Source organism: Eumetopias jubatus, unplaced genomic scaffold (assembly GCF_037043125.1).
Source record: "Eumetopias jubatus isolate StellerSeaLion01/CBP00866 unplaced genomic scaffold, mEumJub1_p1.0 scaffold_15, whole genome shotgun sequence".
In the NCBI taxonomy this organism is placed as follows: Eukaryota; Metazoa; Chordata; class Mammalia; order Carnivora; family Otariidae; genus Eumetopias; species Eumetopias jubatus.
In genome coordinates, this window is record NW_028274821.1 from 39,786,271 (window position 1) to 39,807,961 (window position 21,691).

The 21,691-nt window shown below is 36.2% G+C and overlaps 1 protein-coding gene across 1 annotated transcript in view; it reads right to left on the minus strand.

Annotated features, from left to right (window-relative positions):
- The window catches only part of MPDZ (multiple PDZ domain crumbs cell polarity complex component), a 141,540-nt gene that overhangs the window by 92,229 nt on the left and 27,620 nt on the right, over window positions 1–21,691 (minus strand). The window contains exons 3-13 of the mRNA XM_088019154.1: window positions 21,065–21,274; window positions 20,523–20,662; window positions 19,654–19,867; window positions 18,802–18,930; window positions 16,591–16,800; window positions 14,161–14,275; window positions 13,299–13,387; window positions 5,775–5,958; window positions 4,692–4,781; window positions 2,907–3,016; window positions 331–477 (exon numbers count right to left, since the gene is read on the minus strand). Coding sequence (XP_087875280.1) covers window positions 331–477; window positions 2,907–3,016; window positions 4,692–4,781; window positions 5,775–5,958; window positions 13,299–13,387; window positions 14,161–14,275; window positions 16,591–16,800; window positions 18,802–18,930; window positions 19,654–19,867; window positions 20,523–20,662; window positions 21,065–21,274 — 1,638 coding nt within the window. The remainder of the gene's footprint in view (window positions 1–330; window positions 478–2,906; window positions 3,017–4,691; window positions 4,782–5,774; window positions 5,959–13,298; window positions 13,388–14,160; window positions 14,276–16,590; window positions 16,801–18,801; window positions 18,931–19,653; window positions 19,868–20,522; window positions 20,663–21,064; window positions 21,275–21,691) is intronic.

Genomic DNA, 21,691 nt, shown 5'->3' on the forward strand with positions numbered 1-21,691 from the left:
CTTTGTGATTCTGAAATATGTGAAAGTGATACCTGGTCTAAAAATTGAATAACTGTTTTAAATTTTTTAAAAGAAAGTTTTTATAGTTCTCTGGACTAAAACAAACAAAAAACACCCAGCATGGAATTAGGTCTAAAGATCCATGTACAGACAGATTTGAAATTTCTACTTTTGGTGGATTTTTACTTGCATCTCTCTCTCAAGTACCCTTTGGAGAGGAAATTTAAAAGAAGAACTTACTTATTATGCATATTATTATTACACATTAAGCCTCCTGCAGCCTTTTCAGAATTTTATTTAAGGGGATGGAGGAATGGCATAGCTCCTTACTTCCAACAGCTCATCTCCACTGAAAAGCTTCCCACTGTGTCCAACAGGACCTTCTGGTAGAACAGACCGGATAAAATGATGCCCCACTGTTGCTTCCAGACTTATCCCCAACCCACTGTTTTCACTGAACTTGCTCACATGGGCCACCTGAAAGGAAAAAATCATCATGAATCTAGTATTTTTTTCATTTGTTTTTTTTTCCTCATGCATATATTTTATGTTCACCCCCCAAAAAGTCAACCTTCTCACAAAAGCTTCAAAAATGTTATTGTGGAGCTGCAAAGCTTTGGAGCTTTGCCTCTGAAAGAGTACTGATTATCTATCAGTTTCATGAGCCAACACAAATGCAGAGGAAGGAGCCAGGTGCCAGGACCTGAGATACTGTGCAGTGCAGCACCTACAGAAACTAGTAACAAGGGGCGCCTGCGTGGCTCAGTCGGTTAAGCGTCTGCCTTCAGCTCAGGCCATGATCCTGGAGTCCCAGGATCGAGTCCCCCACATCGGGCTCCCTGCTCAGTGGGGAGTCTGCTTCTCCCTCTGACCCTCCCCCCTCTCATGCTCTCTGTCTCATTCTTTCTTTCTCAAATAAGAAAACCTTAAAAAAAAAAGAAAAGAAACTAGTAACAAATGGAGGGTAATCTAAATGGCCACAGATGAAATCAAATGCCTGCGTTCGAACAACAGCATAGAAAAGACACACACTTAGCACTTCACTTATGTGCAAGGGACTGGGCTAACCCCATTTTGTAGTTTATCTCCTGCTTCTCATAAATCATTCCAACGTCTATCCTTGTTTCCCAAATTAGGAAAATGAAGTTCAAAGAGGCTATCTTACCCAGAGTCACATAGCTATACAAGAACTTTGAAACTTATGCAGTCTGAATCTAGAGCCCACACTCCTGATCCTATGCTGGTATCAACGGACAACACTGGTCATTAAAAGTAAACCAGAGCTTCAAATAGGAGAATGAACTTATTTCCTGTTACATTAAATAATGAAGAATGTTAGGAAATCACCCATTTTCACAAAGAATCCAATAACTGTATTAAAATCAGAAGGAATACTAAAGATGATCTACTTCATCCCTTGTATTTTATAGTTCAGGAAACTAAGGGATAGAGGAACTGAGAAAAACAGTATTTAATTAAAGATATTTCAAATCTTGCTAATATGTGCAGGGTTATTATCAGAAGCTACATCATCCAATTTTGAAATCTGTGGATGAAATCCTTCTCACTCCCTAAAACCCAATGTAAATATCGCTTCAACTGAGCAGCCCTCCAAGTCCCTCCCTGATAATGTCCATCAATCCTTCCTTCTACTATACCACTCCTCTTATGACTATATTTAGGCTATATAGCTACATAGCAAACAATTTAAAATCAAATCTATCTTACTTTTGTTTGATGAAGGCCAATAAGCAGCTTGGTTCTTACCTATAGCACATTTCGCCCTTGACAGATTACTGGGAGTGCCACCGAGAGACAACGTGCACAAAGGACAACCAAAAGTTCATGGTCCTGGGTCTCACCTCTATGACAAAGGGGCTCGTTGAACAGTTCCCTTCACTATTCCATTACCACCACAGAAGTGCAGTCTCAGGGCTATGTCCCAGCATATTAACCCTACCCCATAAGAGGAATCCCCCAGCCTACTTTTCATGCTAAATTAACTACAGTTAAGCTGGACCTTATTGTATTCTTCCCTGACTTGATTAAAATGGTAAAAACAGCTGTACTTACTACTTATTTGACTGTTAACCATCTTGAGTGTTTTAAAAAAAAAAGATCATATCACAAAGATTAAATGAAACACTAAGAATACTGCTTGGCACAAAGTGCTCAATAAATGCTAGTTATTACATGACATCTGTTCTTTGATCTCTCCTAATCTAGAGTTGTTTGAATATTATAGGCAGTATGAAAAACTCTACTTAACCTAGTGTTTTATTTTTCCTTTTGAAATCCCTAAAATTTGCTGGTATACATCTCAAGATTGATAATTTACATTACCTTTCTTAAGTCTCTTTTTAGGATAGCAGGTCATGATTGCTATATAAGGTATGCAAACTATTAATAAACATAAAACATTCACTACGGAATAAATGGTATGAAAAGATGCAGAATTAAACCCCTTAAGCAAAATAAATATGTAAGGATAGAGTGGGAAAAAAATCCTCTTAGAATTTTATATATAAGATCATGATGATTTTTATTTTAAGTATATTCTGTCACTCTATTCTGGTTTTTTCCATAAATTCCAGACTCAAGAATCAAAAAAAAAAAACAAACCCATTCCTTTTGTCTAGATAATACAAATGACTGCTCAAAATATTAAAATATTGATGAATTACGAGTCCTAAAATTTCATTCCATTTATTTCAGTTCCTTTGTTACTATCCAACTTTCTCCAACCTGAATTTTTAAATACCTCAATCATTTAGGTCTTCAAAAAAAGTCCTGGGCATTTGCTACTTCTCTAGCCCTCTTTAGGAAAATCATCTTTATTTTTGTCATGAACTTCCTGCTCAACCACAGTTACAAGTTAGGAAGTTAGGGAGGCTGAGCTAACCTACCACTATTTCATAATTAACCCCCATAATCCTTTGCCACTTTGTCAGCAGGGCAGCTTCCTGTTGTTGTGCATCTTCTATGTCTTCCATCTCTGCTGACAATAACGGATATCCTGAAATAGTCAACACAATTAAGTCAGTGACAAACAACAAAAACCTCCATATTTTTACATTCTATTCCAGAGGCACTGTGATCAGAACTTGTCTGTTGTAGCAAGCTGACTTTTCACCCAGTATATGAGTTACTCTTATTTCTCTACACATTTTTTATATTAGAGTATAATTGACAAACAATATCCTATTAGTTTCAGGTATATATCATAGTGGTTTGATATTTCCATACATTATGAAATGATCCCCATAATAACTCTAGTTACAATCTGTCACCATACAAAGTTATTACAATATTATTGACTGTATTCCCTATGTGTACAATGCATCCCCATAACTTATTTATTTTGTAACTGAAGTTTGTACATCTTAATCCCTGTCACCTACTTTGCCTGTTCCCAAACCTCCCCACTCTGGTTACCAACAGTTGTTTCCTGTATCTATGAGTCTGTTTAATTTCTTTTGTTTGTTTGTTGTCTGAGGACCAGCACTAGGGTAGATGCATTAGAATCATTTAGAAGCTTTTCCTTAGTTTGTTTAAAAACGAATTGGGGACTTCTGATTCTAAGTCTAGAGCATCTCCCCACCCCGACCCTCCCATATGCACATTCACCAAAGCAAAGACATGATCTGGGCTTTCGAGGTGATTCCCCCACACCCATCCCTACTTACTGTATAAAGTTTCATGCTCTAAAACCTTTGTATTCTTTCCCACTACTCTTGACACTCACTTTAGCCTAAATAATTTCTTCACCTACTAGTGTAAAAATGGCAGAATGCAATTAACACATATGAATCTTACATATCACACTCGCAGGGTATTACTGCAAACACAAATAGTCCTTTAAAATAATAAAAATAAATAAAAATTTTCAACAGAAAAAAAAACATTAATAATGAAGTAGATACTTTAAAGAACCACAAAGCATCAATATAACTATTTAGTGAAGGATAGCACACAAATGAAAGGAGATCAGTCTTAGACTCTGTTCAGTGGATTTAAGTTACTAAAGCACCTAAGCAATGTGACAAGTAAGGAAAGCACACAGCTCCCAGCCTAAAGATGGCAGTAATATTCTGGCATAATTATATAGTAAAACAATACTGCTCTAAAAAATGTTTAAACAGCTTGATGGAGTCTAGGTTTATACTGAAAGAAACCTCAGAAAGGTTTAATAATTTCTCCATACAATTCCTTCCCAAACCAACTTCCCAATATTAAGATTTCAAATTTTTGAAAAATTGACAAGAAAAAGCCTCCCAAAACTGGACAGTTTCATTCCTAAGAGCTTATGCTTTATGACTATGAAAAGATTCTCATGTTTATTTTAAAAACACTTGATAATTTTATTATTGCTTGCTCAATAAGATATGGGCATGTTGGCTGTACCGAAGGAAGGGGATTGACATAAAACCTTGTACATAACTGATTGATTCCTAAAGGGTTTAAAAAATTTGTAAGAAAGAAAAATGTATAGCTAGAAAATACGCCAGGTGTAAATGAACTATTTTACTCGACTAGAGAAATTAATCCCATCTATATATAAGGACTGAAAAGTATCTTTTTCTTTTTTGATAGTTTGTTTTTTAGTAATTTATATCCACAGAGGCTTAATCATATTTACAAAAATTATTTCTCTAAAAAACAAACAAACAAACAATAAAGAACATAATAACCTGGCTCCAGGTGTTTACCTTCTTCTTCAATTGGTAATATGCTGGTGTTTCTACTCAAAGATGAAGAATCTTCATCTTTTTCATAATTTTCTTAAAGATAAGAATATTTTAGTAGTTACATTTATAATATAATCAAGCACATGAAATTTTTCAAATCCCACTTTATTTATCTGAACCCCAAGATGAATATTCTTTGTAGGTAAACTTTTCAATAACCACTTGTACTTAAAAGGGAAATTCTCCTGTTAACATGACAAAGAATAAATTTCTTGGAGCACCTGGGTGGCTCAGTCAGTTAAGTGTCCGACTCTTGATTTCAGCTCAGGTCATGATCTCAGGGTCGTGAGACGGAGCCCCATGTCAAGCTCCGTGCTGAGTTTGGAGACTGCTTAAGATTCTCTCTTGCTCCCTCTCTCTTTCTCCCTCCCCCACTCACTCTGTCTTCCACTCTCTCTCTCTAAAAAGAAAGAATAAATTTCTCGTGTGATTTGCCCCCGTCTCCTACTGCTGTAATAAACAGTATATGGCATAAATACCAAAATGGTCAATAGTTTGAGAAATGACACAGCATTTTCAACCAAAAGCCTGACTTCTACCAACAAACTCTTACATCAGTCAGCTACTGGGGGATTTCACTAATTTTCAGAGATATTCATGTACCAACAGCTTATGAATGACATTTCTAAATGTGTTATTAAAGTAGATTCCTTCAAGGAAGGCTGGACATTTAGGCACATGAGGCTTGCAGATCTAGCCCGGGCAGAACAGGTCCTCCCTAAAGAGGAAAACATGGCAATGGCACCCAAAAGTAAGGCAGAGCTGGAAAGGTAAATGCACGTTTCTGACTCTGAAATGGTGCCTGAATCAACAGGAAAGAAAGAAATCTGTTTTATTCGGAAGCGCATTCTGCAGTGAATGGACACATCGCTAGTTCTGGTTAGTCCCAACCTCACCAAATTTCCTTTTTATTTGGCTCATAATGAACAGTGAAGACTAAATACCATTCTTTAAGTATTTTCAGAATTAGAAAAATATCTAAGTGATGTAAGGGTCTAACTGAAAACCAGTTTCACCTGGCATTACCTTTGCTTCCGCTGGCATTCACAGGAGACGGAACTGCGTCCTTTGTGACATCCTCCCTTGACGTGAGCTCAGCCTCCTGCTTCGCTCCTCTTCTCATTAGTGTCAGGTGCACAGTTGGTCCTGTGTGTCGCAACACCTCTACTGCTTGTTGATTGGTAAAACCCTGAAGGTTTGTGCCATCTACCTGTGATCAGAGCAAGACGTGTTAAAAAATAAAGGAGTATTTGTACTACCAATTCACCAAAAGCATGTTTACTGCTTGTTAGTGGGAAATGAAGAGGAGTGAGTACTCCCCTAATTGGAGAATGAACTAAAACCTGTTTGGGGACCAGTAATAACTTAGATGCACTAGAATTAGAATTACCCAGGTGAGTTTTATTTTTTACAGATGATGGTGTCTCACTTCTAGATATTATGAACCAATAGTTCTGGGGTGGGAATATTCTTTTATATTCCTCAGGTGATCCTGATACACAGTCAAGTCTGGAAGCCAGTACTATGCAGGATATAAAAGTGTAGAAGACAGTGACAAAGGCGGTCTCTGAGAGTGCTGATGTATTACATAACATACTTATCCTGGCTTTAAAAAAAGAAAGATGACAAAACTACCTTCCTCTTTATTTCTTTGCCTCTTCAGAAAATACACGTGACTTGCCCTTTTCCTAGTTCACAAAGGATAAAATATTTGAAGATGCCCCTGTGATCTTTCCAAACTACAGATATGATCATATTGTCCCAAGACTGCCTTCCACAGGACACTCCTTAAGCCAACTTTCCATACCATGAGCACAGCTTGGAAAGACCTGTGTCAACCGTCCCCAGCTCCACCACCAATCTCTTCTAGCATGGTGCTGCCTATCCCTGCGCCCCCCAGCCCCCGAGGGCTCATCTCCACTCCCACCCTGCAATGTTCCCCTCAGCCAGGAGGGCTCCGTGGGTTTTGCTCCCCCAGTCTAGATTCTCTGGACTCCCTCCAACCCATGCTCTTTCTCATCCATCCACCCAGAAAACACCTGTGCTTGCTTTAGATCTCAGTGTAGTACTTTCATAACTGAACTATCCTAAGGTCTCTGACTATAGTCAAAGCCCCCTTTACCATTTCTCCTTCTCAGCATTTATCATAATTTTAATATTATATTTTCTGTCATTATTAGTTTTGTGACTGCATGCTCCAAGAGGACAGGTTCTGATGTCACCAAAAATACTGTCGTCTGTACAATAGATATTCACCCCAAATGGGAATACAGAGCCTTCAATCCATATGTCAAGGATTTATTTGTAAAGCAAATTACCTTTTGGAAGGAATAAATGCAGATTATAGCACGTTATTTTAAATTTAAACCTCAAAGACAAAAATTAATATAAGATAAATGAACATGTTATTTACTATCAGATAGTAAAGGAAATAAGAAAAAACTCATAAAAATCTCAACTTTAAGGTTCCATAAACACTCTTAAAATTCACAGTACAAGTTTTTATCTCCAACAGATTTTTATTGTTCAACTCTTGAAAAATCCAATTTAATTTTATTATGTTATGTTATCACCATACATCATTAGTTTTTGATGTAGTGTTCCATGATTCATTGTTTGCATATAACACCCAGTGCTCCATGCAGAACGTGCCCTCTTTAATACCCATCACCAGGCTAATCCATCCCCCAACCCCCTCCCCTCTAGAACCCTCAGTTTGTTTCTCAGACACCATAGTCTCTCATGGTTCCTCTCCCCCTCCGATTGCCCCCCTTCATTTCTCCCTTCCTACTATCTTTTTTTTTTTTTTAACATATAATGTATTATTTGTTTCACAGGTACAGGTCTGTGATTCAACAGTCTTACACAATTCACAGTGCTCACCATAGCACATACCCTCCCCAATGTCCATCACCCAGCCACCCCCTCGCTCTCCCCCACACCACTCCAGCAACACTCAGTTTGTTTCCTGAGATTAAGAATTCCTCATATCAGTGAGATCATATGATACGTGTCTTTCTCTGATTGACTTATTTTGCTCAGCATAAAACCCTCCAGTTCCATCCACGTCATTGCAAATGGCAAGATTTCATTCCTTTTGATGGCTGCATAATATTCTACTGTATATCTATACCACATCTTCTTTATCCATTCATCTGTCAACGGACATCTTGGCTCTTTCCATAGTTTGGCTATTGTGGACATTGCTGCTATAAACATCGGGGTGCATGTACCCCTTCGGTTCACTACATTTGTATCTTTGGGGTAAATACCCAGTAGTGCAATTGCTGGATTGAATGGTAGCTCTGTTTTCAACTTTTTGAGGAACCTCCATACTGTTTCTTGAGTGGCTGCACCAGCTTGCATTCCCACCAACAGTGTAGGAGGGTTCCCCTTTCTCTGCAACCCCGCCAACATCTGTCGTTTCCTGACTTGTTAATTTTAGCCATTCTGACTGGTGTGAGGTGGTATCTCATTGGGGTTTTGATTTGGAAAAATCCAATTTAATTTTAAAAACTCAAATGCGTATGATTTTGTCAACTTAATACCAATAAAGTTCAAATACATTTTTAAAAACTGCATTCTTCATTTTCAAAATTTGATGGCCTGAATTTAAAAACAGATTCCTTACCCAAATGTCAGAGATGGTACCAGCACAGAAGAAACTGGTATAAGGGAATAACCATGAACTTTTAAAACTGGATTTCAATTCAAATTTCTCAGTATCTTCATCTGTAATATGGAAATAATGGTACCTATTTTCCCAAAATTACAGTGCCCAGCACTTTATACTGGGAAGAAACTCAGAAGCTGGTATTACTAACAGACTGAAGAAGTGATTAATAAACATGAAAGTTTCAAGCCTTCTTGAGAGAAGTTTCTGTTCAAATATCATTACATTTGTTATACGTATGAGGTAAGGCCACCAAAGCCCAAATCGGGGCCCCAGGCAGCTCTGGTCTGCTATGATCACAGAGAGTGTTAAGACGTGGCTTCAGACCCAGTGGTACCATAGACAAGAGTGCTCTGGAACTAGATACAATGGCAAGAGGCTGCCTGTGTGCTCTCAAGGAAAGCTCCACTAACCTCATAATGCTCAGTGCAGACACCACAATTAGCAGGAACAATAACGGAGGAGAGAATGACTAACTGAAACAAGTGGAAACCCCCAGCTCCCGAGTACGATCAATCTATCCAGCCAAGCCCTCCCTCCACCACAGCTTACAGATATTACAAGAGAACTTGAGCCTATTAACAAAGTCAGAATATCAAAGGCAACATTTGACACTTTCCCTTACTTACAAGCCTATTTAATAATTTTTTAAAGATTTTATGTATTTATTTGAGAGAGAGAGGGAGAGAGAGCATGCACGTGGGTGAGCAGGGGGAAGGGCGAGGGGAGAGGGAAATAATCTCAAGCAGATTCTGCAATGAGCGAGGAGAGGGGGCGAGGGGCTGGATCTCACGACCCTGAGATCATGACCTGAGCTGAAATCAAGAGTCAGGCGTTTAACCAACTGAGCCACCCAGGCTCCCAATATTTCTTTTTAATCAATCATAATTCCATTCTGCTTTTAGCAAGGATTTCTATACATCAATCTAAGAAGAATGAATATATGATTTAATCTGATGACCAGTTTGGTCAACTTTTTAAAATACAATAGAATCCCTTGATCAAAAAATTCTTACATGGGATACCAATATACAAAGGGAATAAAATAGAATCATTCGCTCTATTCTCTCCCCTGTAATGTCTACAGTGAAACCCTAGGGGTCAACAGAGCACAATTTGTAAAACGGGAATCTTATAACAAAGTAAGTTTCATGTTATAAAACAATACCTCCTCAAAATAGCAAGAAATAGTTTCTCAATCTTCTCACTGCCTGGACAACTACAAAATAAAAACAGAGTATAGCTCCAAACAGTTGCTGCCAAAACAAAACCAGAAAAAAAAAAGACTGCAGTTGTGAAAATGCAACCAGTATAAAGAACTTTACCACAAGTATCTCATAAGTCCACAAGATGGTGACATTTCACAAACCCTTAATGCATGGCCAAAAGCATTGCATGATGTTTCCTTAGAGTCTGAGAGGCCCCTAACTTTGAAGTAAGAGAATATTGCTAAAAGTTAAAACTCAGAACACTGATGACAGTGAAGACAAGTGACTTTATTGAAAACAAGAAAACCCTTCAGAAGAAGGGGGCTTCTCCTTTCGAGTCAACAATTCCCTTTATTACTGATCTTACCTAAGCAAAACCCTATGTGAGGTTCCACCTAATGAAAATAATGACAAGTTTGTTCTTTTTTTTTTTTTAACATATAATGTATCATTTGTTTCAGAGGTACAGGTCTGTGATTCAACAGTCTCACTCAAAAAAAAAAGAAGAAGAAGAAGAAGAAGAAGATAGCAGGAAGGGAAAAATGAAGGGGGGTAATCGGAGGGGGAGACGAACCATGAGAGATGATGGACTCTGAGAAACAAACTAAGGGTTCTAGAGGGGAGGGGGTGGGGGAATGGGTTAGCCTGGTGATGGGTATTAAAGATGGCACGTTCTGCATGGAGCACTGGGTGTTATATGCAAACAATGAATCACGGAACACTACATCAAAAACTAATGATGTAATGTATGGTGATTAACATAACATAATAAAAGGAAAAGAAAGAAAATAATGACAAGTTTGGAGGGAAGCTATTGTGCTTTTATTTATTTTTTAAGATTTTATTTATTTATTTGACAGAGAGAGACACAGCAAGACAGGGAACACAAGCAGGGGGAATGGGAGAGGGAGAAGCAGGCTTCCCACCGAGCAGGGAGCCCGACACGGGGCTTGATCCCAGGACCCCGGGATCATGACCTGAGCTGAGCCGAAGGCAAACACTTAACGACTGAGCCACCCAGGCACCCCCGCTATTGTGCTTTTAAATGTGCAATTATTTCAGGCCTTCAATAAGGATCTGCTTCGTAATTAAACTGTACTTACGCGCCAAGTGTTATACCAAGTATTTTAATTAATTACTCATTTGGTCTGCCAAAAAATTATACAAGGGAAGTTTCCTTTTCCCAATTTTGTAAGTGAAAGAAGCTTACTAAGCAGTTATCAGAGGATCCAACAATTCTATTCCTAAGTATATACCCAAGATAAATGAAAACATACATCCACACAAAAACTTGTACATGAATGTTCATGGCAACATTATCCATAACAGCCAAAAAAATGGAAACAACCCAAATGTCCATCAGCTGATGAATGGGTAAATAAAATGTGGTATATCCATACAATGAAATATCATTCAGCTATAAAAAGAAATGAAGAATTGATACATGCTATAACATGGATAAACCCTGAAAACATGCTAGGCGAAATAAACCAGTCACAAAGGACCACATATTGTATAATTCCATTTGCATGAAATATACAGAGTAGGCAAATCTATACAGACAGAGAAAAGATTGTGGTTCTCTAGTGCTGGGAGGATGTTAGAATTAGGGATAGACTGCTACTGGGTATGGGGTTTCCTTTTAAGGTAATGAAAAGTTTCTATAATTGACTGTGATAATGGATGCACAATTGTGAATATACTAAAAGCTACTGAATTATACCCTTTAAATGGGTGAATTGTAGGCTATGTGAATTATATCTCAATAAAGCTGATTTTTTAAAAAAGTTTTTTAATGGATTAAAATATGTATCTTAGGGGAAAAAAGTACACTACCTATGTTTTTAATTTTTAATTCAGTATTGGATATGGATTTAGAGTCTGTATCTATGTACTCTCTCTCCACTCTTTTTCTCCAAAATTAAAAAACAAATAGTTAATTTTCCTTGTATGACAAATGAAGATACAGTGGTTAAAACTCATTCCCAGGTTACAGCCAACTTAAGTGGCAAGCACAACTTGATCTTCACAGGTTTCAAGAGGTGAACAGGTGTACTTAGTTTTACAGAACTAAGCCCAAGAAGACTCAGAAAGTAGAAGCAAAGGCAGAAATAAGGGCATCTCTTTTTTTTTTTAAATTGTGGTAGAAAACACATAACAAAAAGATTAGCATTTTAACCATTTTTACCTATAAAGTTCAGTAGTGCTAAGTTTATTCAGTGTCATACAATAGAACTCTAGAACGTTTTTACCTTGCAAAACTAAAACTCTGTAACAATTAAACAACAGCTCCCTGTGTTCCCCTCCACTCAGACTCTTGCAACAACCATTCTTTTTATTTCTATGAGTCTGTCTACTCTAAGTACCTCATGCGAATGGAAACATACAGTACTTGTCTTTTTGTGACTCATTTATTTCACTTAGAATAATGTCCTTAAGGTTCAACCATGTTGCAGGATGTGACAGAATTTCCTTCTTTATAAGACTAAATAATATTCCATTTCATATATATACACTTATACTTGAGTTGCAATCTAAAGGTAAAGACCATATATCATAAACTTTAGTGTATATAGGTATAATCTTTATATATATTTATAATATATATAATCTTTAGTGCATATATATATATATATATATATATATATATCACATCACAATTTGTTTATCCATTCATCCATGGATGGACATTTGGGTTACTTCCTCATCTCAGCTATTATGAATAAAGCCACTATGAACATGGAATCTTATGTTAATATTCTACACTCTTATCATAATAAGATCCCAAGGAAACAACAGAGACTTAATTAAACATAAACAAATACGTATTAAGATAAATCGGTATTCTCCAAACTGTCTTTCAAAGAATGTTAATATATGTTTGAGGAAAGAAAGAGCCCATGATTACCAAAGTTTAGGAAAACCCAAAGTAAAACAGCTGACTTTTCTCTACTGCGTAACTTCTCAGAGTCTTAGATTTTTCAGTGTGCATTATGAACCCCTAAGAGACCTTATAAGTTTTTCCTAAACTTCTCTGACCAGGAAGCCCCTGGTGTAGGGTCTCTCAGACGTGTGTTTTAAGGAGTAGTTATGGTGGCCCAGTTTGCACAGAACACTGAAGTGAAGTATTCTTCTGTACACTGCCTTGAATACCAATATGCTCAAAACATACTGAGGTTACTACAATAACAATGATGGGCTTGATCTGATAAAGAGGGAGTTAAGATCTATTTCTTTTATTCCTGTATATTCTTATAGCTAAAAAGAGCCCTGGACATGGAGCCAACAACAACAGTGTCATTCTGCTGATATTAAAAAAAAATGCACACATCCCAAAATTCAGATTCAAGTACACTAAAGATTATGATATCTGGTCTTTACCTTTAGATTGTCTGCAACTAAAGTGTAAGTATATTAATGTAACAAATTCGTTACAACCAGAAATCAGATATATCAGAAATTATTCTATTATTTAGAACTGAGATCAGTGAAGCTTCTATCCAATGTTCTACAAAATAACAAAACGGGTAATTGTTAATGACAGCCTCAAATCACCAAAAAGCTTAAATTAGTATGGAGCTAACTGTAGTTCTCAAAACTGAGTAAACTAGGAGAATGCATTTCTCAACCATGAAAATTAACAAATCCCTTATTAAATGTGTTACTTACTGCTATAATTTGGTCTCCAATTTGGATTCTTCCATCATGTTCAACAGCACTGCTCTTTGTAATGCTCTTTACAAAGATTCCTGAAGGTTCTAAGATTAGAAACAGGGTTTTTGCAAAGCACACTCAAAAACTATCCATCCTTCATTCTCCAAATATAAAGTCCTAATTTTGAATAAATATAAATCAACAAGCCATAGGAACAAAACCAACGGAAACTTAGTCTAGAAAATAAGACAATGATTTTGCCTGTCAAGCACAGTATCAGAGTTTCTGACACTGAATTATTCCTAAGGAAGTTTTTGATCAGTTCATTCAAGAATCTGAAAATAATATTGATTCAATATTTCTTTTTTTTTTAAGATTTTTTATTTATTTATTTGACAGAGAAAGAGAGACAGCAATAGAGGGAACACAAGCAGGGGGAGTGGGAGAGGGAGAAGCAGGCTTCCCGTGGAGCAGGGAGCCCGATGCGGGGCTAGATCCCAGGACCCTGGGATCATGACCTGAGCCAAAGGCAGACGCTTAACGATTGAGCCACCCAGGGGCCCCATATTGATTCAATATTTCACAAGACAAAGATATTAGAGGCAATTCCCAAGTAAAAAAAAAAAAAAAGTGTTTAAAACTACCTAATTTTTGGGCGCCTGGGTGGCTCAGTTGGTTAAGCGACTGCCTTCGGCTCAGGTCATGATCCTGCAGTCCCGGAATCGAGTCCCATATCGCGCTCCCTGCTCAGCAGGGAGTTTGCTTCTCCCTCTGACCCTCTTCCCTCTCGTGCTTTCTATCTCTCATTCTCTCTCTCTCAAATAAATAAATAAAATCTTTAAAAAAAATAAAAAATAAAAAAATAAAATAAAACTACCTAATTTTTTATCTCCAATGTAACCAGCAATGGTAATTCCTAATCCTTGGACATTTTTAGTGAGTTCTACATCAAATGTCTCACTTTCTTCACTTTTCTGAGTAGAAGCATCAACCTAAAATAAAATCAATAAATAAATATGCAGAACAATAAACATGTAAACAAACAAGATAAACTCAAAAGGCAACAAGCTATATTTAGAAATAATATAATATCATTAGGTGGCAACGAAACTACAGAAGAGACTACTCCTTCAATCTTGACAACATGAACTGAGCATTACATTGTTACTCAAAAGTAATGCCTGCAGTAAGGCTGAATACCCACTTATCAGAGAAATGCGTTATGATTTGTGTATACAAAATTTTAAAAATCAAATAGTCTCCTATTAACAAATCTATTTGCAGGGATGGCTTATCTTCATTTCTACAATTGAAAGAACTCATGTTTTGAATTCAGGTCAACACGTTCAAATCTGAATTTTTCTCATCATTGCTTTGCTCAACTCTCTTATCAGGAGTAAGAATAACAAGTCCAGCTAACATTTATTGAGTAGTTTCTATGTAACAGACACTTGAGATGTCTTAATTTACTCCTTAGAACAAGCCTATGAGGGAGGTACAATTCCTATCAGTTTTTCTGAGGAACATAAACCTTTCCAAGGACAAACAGTAAGCAGTCTATTAGAGGCAGGATTCACATACAGGTAAGTTGGTTGCAAAACCCCTGCTCTTAAAATGCTCTGCAGTGTGTAAGATACCTAGTAGTATATAGGAGCCATAGTGTCTACTCAGGACACTGTCCACTAACTTGCTGCTACTACTACCTTAAGTGGATAGTTGATTCGAACACCATGGATAGGATTTAATCTATCTTCCAGACATTTTATTAATACACTGATGATGATTTTGAAAACCTGTGAAATGCAACAAGGAGCTATTTAAAATTGTTACTGTATTTGTTTTGTAAATTCAGACTTTAACTTAAAAAGTTCTTTATAAGGCAAGCATGCCTTTCTGCATTGATCTTCATCCCTGAAAAGACAGCTGAAAGCAGGCTCCTCTAACATGTAAAACTATTATTAATTATACATTGGGCTGAAGGGCAAAGCTCTCCGAATTCAGCATTAGTGGACTAGTGCAGTAAGTCATCAGCAAGCTTCTGGCATTATGTACTTGTATGGTACCAGCAGATTCCCCAGAGAACCCTACAAAGATCACAACAGAATGAAGGTTCGAATGGACATACAGTTTGGGGCTAGCTGGTAATATTTTCTTACTTTCTTTAAGCAAACTCTGACTATATCTCACTGATAGTCCATCTAAATGAGATATAATTTTATAGTAAAGTTTGATTTATTTTTTTCATTGCACATAATTATCTGTGCAAACTTAGCAAAAGTTTAAAGTTTAGATAATTACAAGAAAATGACAGGATGAAATCTGCTTCAATTGAAACAAATGTGTTTTCTATTTTTAATAAGACTTATGCGAGTGCTATTTTAGAGGGTGGCAATTTGACTATCGAATGGTTTTAAAAGGGGCACAAGCTTCAGAAATGATGATATGCACAGAATAGATATTTTTCTAAGCTTTCAATTACATCAAGTGGTTTTCGGTATTGCATTCATTTATATATTGCTGAATAAAATGTTTTGTTTACCACAAAAGAATGTGATTTAAATACTTTCATACACAAGCTTTCTTTACTTCTTTTTCTATGCAAAAATAGCAACTAACTCAATCCTAAAAACAACACAATCATGGAAATTTCAAGTGTTCTAATAAAGTTTTAAAGGGTTTGTGGAGGAGGTGAGGCTATTAAAAAAGAATCCGTAGCAACTAATTAGAAAAAACTTTAACAGAAAAATATCATAGATGTTTTTAGATCTATGAAAAAGGAATGCAGGACTTGCATTTGCTATAAAGCTTATCTAGAAATTGGATGTGATTCTGTTTTTAAATATTTAAGAGATTTTTGGATAAAATTATTTCATTGATACTCCCACCCCTCTTCTTCCCCTCAAAAAAGACACTGAAAGGAAAGGTATTGAAAGAGAATGATGGAACTCACAGCCTGCCTAACAGAGAGCCTTCTAGATAGGAGAAAAATAAAATTAAACATTTTAGTTATTAGTAGCAAATAATTCTTTAAAATTTTATCATCTTTCAAAAGATTATCCTCATAAGTGTGCTGCTTAGAGAAAGATGTAAAAGAGTAACCTAGAATTTTTTAAAGAAACCTATTTTTCATCTGTTACACGATTCCTAATTAATAAGATATTACTAGTGCTGAAACACGTCTACACTTGAATTTTCATTCGTTAGCACGAACATATGAATGAATATCATTAAGTCTAGTTTCTAAACAGCACTATCATCTAAATGCTATTGTCTATGAGGTTCCTAGTAACTGTTTCTACCTACTTACCCGCATTTCTGGTGTACAAGATGGGGATGAGGAAAGGGTGGTGCCCAAAGAAGAGGGTGCTGCTGGTTCTTCTATGGCACCTCTTGCGATCATCAATTTAACTCTGTTTCCACATTGCCTGAGCACTTGTGCTACTTGCTCACTGCTCATTCCTGCTAGATCCGTGTCACCGATCTTTAGAATGTGATCTCCACTACACAATCGCCCATGCTGAATAAAGAGACCAGTTAATCAGGCTACTAACATGTTAAGTTCATCAGAGAAATCCTAAATGAGGGAAAGAGAACAATTTAAAAACAGTAATGTGAATTACCAGTCACGGAACATTAAACATGTGGTTGTTATTTTAACTGTCTTTTGATGCATCTTAACATTATTCAATGTGATATAAGTAACTGAAATTCACAAATACTCCTTAAATCAACAGCTGATAAGAGCTTTTCGATTTAATTTCTACCCACTATATACAGGAAAATAATAAGCCTTTTGTAAGTTTTTTGAGAAACAGACAAAAAAAAATGCCACTAAGTAAAGATGAAGCATATGCAAATACATACTACTCAAAAAATATAGAAAGACCACAAAAAAGCAGTGAATTAATACATTTCTGTCTTATACTTTCAATTAAAAATATCCCTAAAAGAATAATTTTCAGATGAAATAGATGAAAATTTAGATGGATGAGTCTTATTATCCTCCATACAAGCACTGTTCACTAGAAATTTCTGAAGGGACAGAAATGTTCTGCATCATCCAATATGGCAGCTACTAGTGACATGCAGTTACAGAGCACCTGAAATGTGTTCAATCCAACTAAGGAACTGAATTTGTCATTTTATTTAATTTTTAAAAATTTTCTTTATTTATTTTAGAGAGAGAGAGCTTGAGCGGGGGTAGGGTGGGGGTGGGACAGAGGGACGGAGAGAGAGAGAATCTTAAGTAGACTCTGTGCTAAGCGTGGAGCCCGACTCAGAGCTTGATCTCATGACCCAAGAGATCTGACCTGAGCTGAAACCAAGAGTCGGACACTTAACTGACTGCACCACCCAGGCACCCCAGGCATTCATTTTATTTAAATTTGATTAATTTAAATTTGAATTTTAGAAGTAGCAAGTAGCTACAAGTAGCTATAGTGTTAGACAGTGCAAGCTTGTACTGAAGATAAGGCTTAATTTATTGCAAACCAGTCAACTAGGGGAATTTCATAAAATACTGTTAAAGTCTGGTTATTATTTAAAAGGAAGAAAATATGCATATTATTGTGCTACTGTCAATACCTCTACTGATAAAGCTGCCATTAAACAGGCCTTTCACTTATGAATATGAGAAATACTTGATGAACTTTCTAGTTTAAGTTCAAACACACATGCAAAAACAGACAACTTTATAAACAAAATGTTATAACCAAAGCAAAAGTTACTTAACGCTAGAACTTTTCAAATTAAAATATAAATCATAACCAGTAACTTTACAACAATTTTCCTCACATATATTCCAACAGTGTCACAGAGCATAAATGGCAACGCTTTAACGAACTACTCCCGAGTAATAAAAATAGGCTGTGCTTCATTTACAAAGATGACACCATCACTAAAGGGACAAGTCGAATCTTGTTTTTTCTCTCAATAATAAAGTATTCTTCTTTCCATAACACCTTGTGACTATAAAACGGCTGACTAGGTTTATAAATACGATTTATGATCATAAAATAAAGGATAGCTATCTGTACAATGATCAAAACCATAACCTGCGCTTTAGTCTGGCTCTACAAGAGTCTCAAGATCATTGCCTAAAACTGTAACTTAAGGGGTGTCTGGATGGCTCCGGTGGTTAAGCATCTGACTCTTGATTTTGGCTTAGGTCATGATCTCAGGGTCCTAGGATCAAGCCTCACATCGAGCTCTGTGCCCAGCAGGGAGTCTGCTTGAGATTCTCCCTCTCCCTCTACCCCGTTGCACTCTCTCTCTAAAATAAACAAATCTTTAAAAAAATAAATAAATAGAGCTGTAACTTAAGATCAATGTCCCTCTTCAAAGATCTTTCTCCCAGGGCTAATAAAACACTTTAGGAAAAGCCCAGCAAAGCAGAAGTTCTAACTCAGCTTCTTTGACATTATGTAAGGCCAAAGTTTCTTCTTTCTAACAGAAAATATAAAAGATGAAGGCATATAATTTGATAAAACAGCATAAAACACCTGTTGGAGTAGCTTACCTGGTCAGCTACTCCTCCAGGCAGAATGGTTTTTACGATCACTCCAGTTGCTTTTCCTCCGACGATGCCAAATCCCAGTCCAGATCCATCGTTCACCAGTTCAATAGTCTCCACATGCTGCCAGTGAACCTGAAAACAAAACTCCTATATGAATTTGAAAAAATTTGGTGGAAAAACTAAAATTTTATTAGAGTTGAGATTTTTGTGAATATTATTTTGTGACTGGTATCAAGTATTGGAGTTCAGATATAATAATAAGCCTTAAGAATGTCCCTTTGATTTAGTATAATTCCCTTTCAACAGATTGTTACTGCTATTGATATAATCATTCTTGAAATTATCAAATACATCTTTATAGTGACCGCATTTAACCAGTTGAAGATAAGCACTGATTTGCAAGATCCTTTGTAGAACTTCTAAAAAAAGAAAAAGATCAAGGAGAAATCATCACCTATTAAGATTATCTTCTATAAAATCTTGCCTCACAGGATTTCTAATTAGAGGACTCCTTGAAGTCACTGACAGCTAACTCAAACAGTATAATTCTGTAATTTATAAAGCAAAATCAAGACTATTATCTGTCTAAAGATAGAGTCAGGTTTGTTGAAAAACAATTTTTTTTTTTTTTGAGAAACGTGGTCAACTAGAAGAATACACAAAGAAAGGTAAAAGTTGATGTAGAAGGCAGTAACTTAATAGTAATTAATTAATATTCCAAGCTAGGGATAGGTAAAAGAATAAAATGGGAAAAACTCAAGAAATACAAGGACCTACAGGAAATGGAAATCTGTAGACAACCAAAAAGGACTACAAAAATAGTATCTGTCTCTTTTACAAATCTTATGTACTTACCGGGTTAGAGTGAGCTGAAATTGTGCTGGCTGCAGATGGAGAACGGGAAACTATGGGGCTGATGAGCTGAGGCAATGAGCCTCTGGCAATAACTAGCTGGACATTATCTTTGGCTTTCTGCAGGATGCTGATAGCCTGCTGATGTGTAATTGTCTGATCAAGTGCCTGTCCATTGATAGCAAGGATCTGATCGGTTTCCTTCAATCTTCCATCTCTATCAGGAATGAAAAAAGGGGTAAAAGACATGTGACAGCTCTCAAGGAAACGACAGCTTCTTTGCATATATTTTCAGGTTATTTTTAAGCCAGTTTTCTAACGTCCACGCTTTTTAAGCTTTTCCTTGCAATTTTATTTTTGAAAATGTTAAGTTTGGGCTCCAGTTATCTACCCCTTATCAATCCCTCCCATTTAAAAGCCACCTTCTTTACAGCTACTCACTCAACCTATATGTTTTGTCTTAGATGTTCGTATTTACTACAAGTAAAAGCAAAGGTGTATACATTTAGTTGTTGTGAGTATATTAACAAAATATAGCTCAAGTTATCATGGGTCATTTGTATACTTTTCTATACTGCTTTTAAACTTTTAAATCCGGTCAAAATGAGACCATTTAATAATAACGAGAATAATGTCCTACTCAAATTCTCCTTTCCTTCCTAAAAAGTGCTTATGACCACATTTAAAAGACATTCTCCCTTCTAAGGACTTGCTTTTTATCACAGTAATGTTAAAGATTTCTAAAAACTGATTAATAACAGATTATATTAAGTTTCTGTTCTTATCCATTTTCCTTCTCTAAATTCTCCCAAGGTCATCAACACCTTCTGAATACAGTATCAGAAATGGAGAAGGCGTCGTAAGAGTCGTACCTGTGGGCCACACTGCCCTCTTGGATCTCCTGCACGAATATTCCCAGTTCTCCCCGGTTTTCACTCCTGAGTCCCACAACACTAAACCCAAGACCTCCACATGGAGGTTTGAGGAGCTCAAAAACTTCTATGTGGCGACCCTGTTCAGGAAACAAAGCAAGAAATCACTCTTAATTAAAAGTTAATCACTCCATTCACAGTTACCTTATTAGTGGCATTACTGAGTTTAAAAAAAATAATTTAAAAGAATTTTCTCAGATAACCTTTATCACGCATCACCTAGAGTGATGTATTTTATTATTGATCCTGAAGAATAAAAAAAAATGAAATGAAACAGAAAAATTTCTGAACCATCCAAACTCACACAAAATCCACTTCTTTTCCATTTCAATTTTTTCGGATGTTATAAATGTCCTCATAAATATATTTAACCATATATATTATATATTTTATAATGTAATATAAACATATACATATTCTTCCAATTATTCAGGACTTGTTTACACTGTTCTATCATAACTAACAAGAAGAAATGTTCTTACCTGGGCCATATTCTTGATTAGTTGATCAAATTCATCACAAGTAGGTTTCCCATTGATGTGTGGAGTACCAGATCCTGTAAATACTTCCAGATTCCCATTATTTGAGGATGATAAGAACAATTCATTTTGCAGAATAGGAATTACAGCTGGACTGAGATGTGGAATGTGAGCATATTCGACATTTGAAATTGCCAATGTTGTAGTGTTTACCTAAGAGCAATATGAAGATTATTAACAATTTTGACATTCCATAAACAATTTCATAGAAAACATCCTGAGTGGTAATAATGAAGTACATATGAAATTTCAAAATTCCCATACCCTTTGATTTAGCACATTAATTGCAAAGAGAAAAATGAGAATAACAAAGATATATGTATAAAGGATGCACAATACAGGATTGTTTATTAGATGGGAAAAATTTCAAAATCTACCTCCAGTGTTCAACTTTAAGGTACTCATTAAAACACCCACAAACATACACAATTCACATACACACAAAAGTGAAAAAGACTAGTTATCAACCAATGTGTACAGTACAACACAATGCACATTCAAAAAAGATGTTTATATTTGTATTAAACGTCTGGGAGAATATACACCAACCAACCAACATAACATTAGTTG